Source organism: Lolium rigidum, chromosome 1, assembly GCF_022539505.1.
Source record: "Lolium rigidum isolate FL_2022 chromosome 1, APGP_CSIRO_Lrig_0.1, whole genome shotgun sequence".
Lineage (NCBI taxonomy): Eukaryota > Viridiplantae > Streptophyta > Magnoliopsida > Poales > Poaceae > Lolium > Lolium rigidum.
In genome coordinates, this window is record NC_061508.1 from 314749440 (window position 1) to 314756543 (window position 7104).

The window sequence follows — 7104 nt, forward strand, 5'->3', positions numbered from 1 at the left end:
GTCGTCAAAAAAATCACCGTGGCCTTACAGCGCGCGCTGATGGGCCTACCTGATCGCTCGGCCCAAGATCCCGTTCCCTTAAGCGAAAGGAAAGAGACCTGGCGCGCGGGCGCCAGGGAGGAGGACCCCGGTTTTGGCGGGGGGGTGCTATACACCGATCTGATCGGTGGGTGGAAGGCACCGCACACCCCCCACGACCCACGTACTTCAGTGGGCCGCGGCCCATCACATCAGGTGAGTTTCTTTTTCCTTTTTCTTTCTTCTTTTCTGTTTTTTCTTTTCTGTTTATATTTTCGTTTTTTTGAAATAACTTCAAAAAACTTTTTTCGAGAAAAAAAATTTCGTAAAATTTGAACAGTTTTCTGAAACTAGAACAGTTTTTACGTTTGAACATTTTTCGGATTTGAATTTTTTTTAAAATTCGAAATTTGAACAATTTTTTAACTTGAACAATTTTCAAAATTGAACGTTTTTTGAATGTGAACAAATTTGAACGATTATCCGATTTGAATGGTTTTCAAATTTGAATTTTTTGAACGGTTTTCAGATTTGAACGATTTTAAATTTGAACATTTTTAAATTTAAACATTTTCTCAATTTGAACAATTTTTAAAAATTAAAATTTTCAAATCTGAAAAAATATAAACAAAACCGAAAACAGAAAACAGAAAAGAAAAACAGAAAAGAAAACAGAAAAAGAAACCAGAAAAAAGAAAAGAAAAAGGAAACCGAAATACTACAGGCTAACAGAAACAAATGGGCCTGGCCCAAAACCCGACCAGGGGTGTGCGGTGGCCGGTAGCCACCGAGCCTGGTCGGTGTATAGGTTTTGCCGGCTACTGGGAGGAGTGCCGCGACACCCCGCGCGTCCCGGGTAGCTAGTCGGCCGCGCCTCATCGGTAATGCGTTTTTTCCTTTTCGTTTCTTTTTGTTTTCTGTTGTTTGTTTTCTTTTTTTAAAAAAATCTGAACATTTGTTAAAATTAAAAAAAAATCAAATTAAAAAGAAATAAATTTTTAAAAATCTGAACATTTTTCAGATTTGAACATTTTTAAAATTTGAACAAAAATGTATTTTACTCTATGAACAATTTCCGAATTTGAACATTTCTGAATTTGAACAATTTTTGAATCTAAACGATTTTCATATTAGAACAATTTTCGAATTTGAAAAAAATTCAAATTTGAACGGTTTTCATATTTGAACGGTTTTTGAATTTGAACGGTTTTCAATTTTGAACATTTTTTAATTTAAACATTTTTCAATTTGAACAATTTTTAAGAATTGAAATTTTCGAATCTGAAAAAATATAAACAAAACCGAAAATAGAAAAACGAAAAAGAAAACAGAAAAAGAAACCAGAAAAGAAAAAAGAAAAAGGAAAAACGAACTGCTACAGCCTAAATAGACGCTAATGGGCCTGGCCCATACCCGACCAGGGGGTGTGCGGTGGCCGGTAGCCACCGACCTGGTCGGTGTATAGGTTTTGCCGTTTTGGCGTAGCGAACGCTTGTTGGAGCTGGACGAGCGAAGCTGCAAGTGGGCCGGCCCAACCGGTATAGCGCCTTAGGCAATGCGCATTAGCCCACGCTATGAGCGGTACCAAACTGCGGACTAGGTCGGCGTAGAGGATCTCCCCTGGAACCGTCGAAGCTCGTGTGTCCCATCTCGTGTCGCCGGGGACGACGGCGCGGACGAACGCGAGTCGTTGCAGATGCCGGCCTCGGAACGCCACCGACGATGCCCTTCCTTCCGGCGTGGTCTTCCCTCCGGTCAGTACCTCGCCACCTCGTCCGGCCCTCTCCTTCCCTCCCCTCCCCTCCCTAGGGTTTATGGTCGCCGCCGCCGTACGCCCGCACGTCTCGGTTCGAGGTCGGCCAGCTCCCCGTCGGCGACGCCGTCACCCTCTGTCGCCACGCCAAGTTGGTGAACACCCACCTCATCCAAGCTGATTGATGCCTTGCTTTCTGCGTCTTCTTGGAAATTGTCGTTTCATCCATCATCAACTAGTAGTAGCATGGTAGTAGTTTTACGGGATCAAATCTTACCCACATCAACTAGAGTCAGATAGGTAGCCCTGTATTAGGATGGGCTGCTGAGACGGGAAGAGTTCTGGTCTGATGTTGGATTTCTTGACCGTGTTGTGTACGTTCTGTAAGTAAGGTCTAAAGGTAGCACCGTCTATCTATCTGTCTAACTAATTAATTAATGGAACGGGAATAATAAGGAAAGCATTTGGAGTATGCGTTTATGTTTTGTTATATTTTTTTAACACTGTAGCTATTTGCTCATAGAAATTATTGGTTACAAAGATATCCTGATAATTTCGTTCAAGCAAAAACATGGTTGAGTGACATTGTTTCGACACTATGGCAACCCAATTAGGATGCCTTTCAAGTGGAGCACCTTGTAATTAAGCATCTTTTAATTCGGAATTGCTATTTCTAAGGCACCCGAGATTTATTAAATATCAGTCAACGTTCTAACCGTTGATCATTTGCTTGTTGATTCGTGTTGAACTTTCCTTTTTCTCTGCAACTTCTCCCACCGTGTGTATATAGGTTCTCTCTGTAACTTGGCCCAGCGTGTGTAATGGGTCCTCTCTTCTATTATCATGTGGGCTTCTTTCTTTCTGATCGGGATACATGTAGGTTTTTCCGTTGTGTTTCTTCAGGTGGAATCGTTCTCTTGCATGTTTTTTTTTGTCTTCCATTTTCAATTCATTTCTAGATTTCTTGTATTGCCTTTTTTTGTTGATTTTTCGTTTTAATTTTTCCTCTTGTATTTTTTATTTTGTCAGTTTTTTAACCAAATTGATGCAGTATCTTTTGATGTTTTGAAATATTCCCTCCGATTCATAATAATTGTCGTGGTTTTAGTTCAAATTTTATTTTTAAATATCATGTGTGCAATTTGTCAAATTTGTTAGACGCGGGTGGTATGGAGTTGCACATAGGTTGAAAATTGAGATTTTCCAGTTGCATATGGGTTGCCACTACCAATTGTACATGGTTTACAACTGAGATTATTGCACATGTGTTAGAATCGATTTTTTCAGTCTTGGATTGCAATAGTCTTTTCAGTTGCACATTGGTTATACCTGAGATTTATTATAGCTACGGTTGAGATTTGTTAAATTTTTCCGACGCGGGTGATATAAGAGTTTCACATACGTTGCAACTGGGATAATTTTCAGTTACGCATAAGTTGCAACCGAGATGTTTTCAAGATGCTTATGGGTTTCAACTAAGATTCTTCTGGTTGCACATGATTACAACATGGGTTGTACCCGACCTTTTTTTCAATCGCATTTGGGTTAGGACTAAACTTTTCATTTGCATTTTGGTTGCAATTGAGTCTTTCCACTTGCACATGGGTTGTAATTGTAATTATTTTGCAGAGGTTTTTATTATATTTACTACTAGGCATTTTCAGATGCACATGGGTTGCAACTGAGGTTGTTTTAGTTGCACATGGGGTGCAACAAAATTTTATAGTTACACATATGTCGCAAAATCTGCTTTGTATCCTTCCCCGTACGATAGAAGGAAAACTAGTACAGCCCGTGAGCTCTAAAAGGGTCTAGCAAATGGAAAGGACAGTCCCCCGAACTGAGACAGCCCAGTGGCTGCTCAGCTCCCAATCAGTTTATCAGATCGATCAATTTAGCTATAACGGGATTAAACTACAGGTAAACAACATATGTGACGTCAGTTAACTGAGATTTAGATGCACCCCTTTTAATTAGTGCTGGTTGTCAAGGGTGAACTTTGATTTCTACAGTATCCGGCTTATGTGTTTGCTCCACTGAAAATGACTTCTTTTTTATGACAAACTCGACCTATATTGTACAAATTTCTGGCAGGGCTGCACGTGTGATGGTGTTCTTTGCGTCCAATTCTGATATCTATTTGTATATAGATCAACAGTTGCTATTAAAGTAACGTTAGCCATTGACTTGTTCAGTAGTACCAGGATAACCTACTGCTGCTAAACTAACACCAAACTTGCTGCGGCCACTAGATAAGGAGCTTATGACTCTTGCCTGGTTTCAGAATTTTAGTGTTACCATTTCAATTGGCACTATGCCGCACAGATTTTTTTTATCTGGCCCTTGTGGGACATAAGTATTTTGCAGCGCAATAGGCTTAGATCCATCTTTACAGACGTGGTGCATGGTTTTGTGTATAGTTTTCTTCATTTTCTTAGCTAGATTACTATTTATGTTCTGATTTTTTTGGGTTGTTTTTTCGATATGAATGTTTTCATATGGTCGTTTTTCCATTACAGGGGGTGGAATAAATGGCTATTTTTCTGTAATATGGAGTGGAAAAAAGAAACAAGATTTTAAGTATTCCCTCTTTCCCAAATTAATTGAGTCGGTTTTGTCTAGACACTAAAACATGTGTATCTAGGGAAGGAGTATTGTATTTTTATCCACATTCTGTCAATCTGATAGATAGATAGTGATACGTTTTATATCTGTACAGATTGCGATTGTTTAATGTCTGCTGTGATATATGATGTGTACGTTTCGCTGATAATTTGTGAAATACCTGCCACTACAAATTTATCGGTGGATATAGACCACCGTGCTGCTGAGTTACTGTTTGTTGTTTGCCGTTGATTTGGGTTCTTGGAAACTGAACCCTTATAGATGTAACAGTAGTCAGTTGCTTGGCCAATTACTGCTTTTTTCCAGCAAACAAAGAAAACTATTGCTTTTGAATTGCTAACTCTTTTTATGCTGGTGGCTAGTCACACAATATTCATCAATTCACCTCAAAAGATACTAACTAGTACTCATCCTTATGCAGCAGTGGCTACCCAAGCTGGGAACTCTGTGGGTCGTTATCATGATCCACGTGTGGTAGTGTTTTTCTCCATATTAGTTATAATTAATCTACAAATAAAACACTATAGTCAAACGTGATTGGGTTTCCCGTTTGCTTACAGGTTGGAATTGCATTTGCTCAACAATATTGTAGAATTCTGAATACGTCACCAGAGGATTCCCATAAGTTCTATCATGATGAAAGTATTGTTGGTCGACCAGGTTTTGATGGTGAAATGACATCTATAACCACTAGACGTGTAAGTTCTCTGCAGCCTGTAGGATCTTGCCATTATTCATGAGATGTACTATATATTAAACATTTTTTGGTCGGGAAGGCATACCCGTTCACTCATTTCAAACTATTAGAGCTTGATTTCCATTCATGCTGGCTTGACTTCCACCATTGGTTACTTATAATAGCTTGATGACATATAAGGATAGACATTATGCCATCTGTTATAGGTTTTTGCTAGCATGTTGAGGTTATTAGGCTGCTTTGGCATGTTAATTCACAACTGGATGTTCCTATTTCATCGAGTGGTAGTATTGGTATTGCGATATTAATCCAATCTCACCATACCTGTTGCTGAAATGTGATTGGTGAACATCGGTTAGCTAAAGGTTGTGTATGCCAGTATACCCTTAATTTATGAAATCTTATTATGCAGCATCTCTGCATCTATATACAATCATGTACTACTCAGGGCGGGAAGTATATGTCATGTGCACGTTAGTGGAGTTATTCCAATACTTCTCTCATTTTATTTGTCTAATATGTAATCAGTTTAGTATATAGAACACTTACACCTCATTTTATCTGTCTAAGATGTAATCAGATAAGGCATGTGTATGTCCATGCAACATGCCTAGTCATCTGATTGGTTCTCACTGATTTGTTTTATGTTCTTAATATCCAGGCTATCAAGGAATACTTTTTATCTACAGAACTCAAGGGATGTTCGACGGAGTTGGAGAATGTGTATGCTCAGCCATCGCATGGGGATGGTGTGTTTGTTGTGATTACTGGATCTTTTACTATGCCTAATACGGTGAAGCGTAGATTTACTCAGTCATTTTTCCTGGCTCCACAAGAAACCGGAGGCTATTTTGTTTTGAATGACGTGCTTAGTTATATTCGAACTGAGCCAGGTAAAGGTCTGATTTTCACCTTCAAAACTGTTCATTTCATACCTTTGCTGACATTTAAATATTTTGAACAGAAATGCCTTCTTTCAAGGAGAGAATGGGCGCTCAACAAAGGTTTCACCAGGGTGACAATGAAGATAATACCGTACAAAATGGCAGTGGCGACGACACATCTGGTGAAATGGGAGACGGGCAATTATGTGTCATATGCTTAAAGGACAGAAGGAATGCAGCCTTTGTTCCTTGTGGTCATCTCGTCTGCTGCTGCAACTGTGCAAAAAAAGTCGAACTCAAGGATGAACCATTGTGCCCTGTGTGTAGGCAAGACATCCAGTACGTGCTTAGGGTCTATGAGTCTTGAGGTAGTTGAAAGACTTTATTCTGCCGGAGGTTTGACTGATCACTCATGACCTTCGGGTCTGATGGGCACAGAGCTTGCTGAAGTCGTAAATCCATATGTACATAGAATATTTCCACAAACGATGGTCTTGGATAACCAGAGTTGATTGTTTCGACAGTGGATATTGTTTGTGTTCAAGTGTCTTGAAACTGTACTAACTTTAGCTTTCTTACAGAATACATGCAGAAATCGGCTTATGGATTATGGTTGCTTTTGCACCAGCAATTACTCATTTTCTTGCTCCGTTTTTAATGTTGGCCATGATCAGCAAAGGCATGGGGCTCTTGCTGTGTAAAACATGCGCATTCATTTCATTCCATAGCTCCGACGAAATCAGGATTACAATGGAGGACATAAGAAGTTGCCTTCTAGATTTAGTCAAACTCAAAATTTGGTAAGCTTGACCAATAATCTAGAAAAATATTTGCAACCATAATGCATAATGCCAAATGCATATAATATAAAATTATAGTTTTTGACAATTCCAATAATATAGATTTTACAGTTTAAATATTGATAATTTTTCCTCAACATTTAATTAAACTTTATACATTTTCACTTTGACTAAACCTAAAACGTGAACTAATTGTAAACATAAACAAGAGATGGTGGGTAAGCCGCTGGGTGAGAGGGCCCATAAGCCAGCCAGACCCAGCACTTAGAAACGTATGCCCCATCCGCCGCCTCCAAAAACTTCCACATTTTGTTAGAGCATGTCTAA

At 39.2% G+C, this 7104-nt stretch overlaps 1 protein-coding gene across 1 annotated transcript; it reads left to right on the plus strand.

The window, feature by feature from the left end:
- The first annotated feature begins 4968 nt into the window (after nt 1-4968).
- Nucleotides 4969-6529, plus strand: LOC124684183 (E3 ubiquitin-protein ligase SP1-like). The gene is made up of 3 exons (XM_047218563.1): nt 4969-5094; nt 5755-5986; nt 6058-6529. Exons 1-3 carry the CDS (start codon nt 5071-5073, stop codon nt 6342-6344), a joined length of 543 nt encoding a protein of 180 aa, XP_047074519.1. The 5' UTR covers nt 4969-5070; the 3' UTR covers nt 6345-6529.
- The last annotated feature ends 575 nt before the right edge of the window (nt 6530-7104 follow it).

Bases quoted from the DNA above. Each gene is read 5' to 3' on its own strand.
- LOC124684183 (XM_047218563.1), top strand. From the start codon at position 5,071: ATGACATCTATAACCACTAGACGT. The intron at 5,095-5,754 runs GTAAGTTCTCTG...CTTAATATCCAG, and splicing joins CATCTATAACCACTAGACGT to GCTATCAAGGAATACTTTTT. The intron at 5,987-6,057 runs GTAAAGGTCTGA...TATTTTGAACAG, and splicing joins TTATATTCGAACTGAGCCAG to AAATGCCTTCTTTCAAGGAG.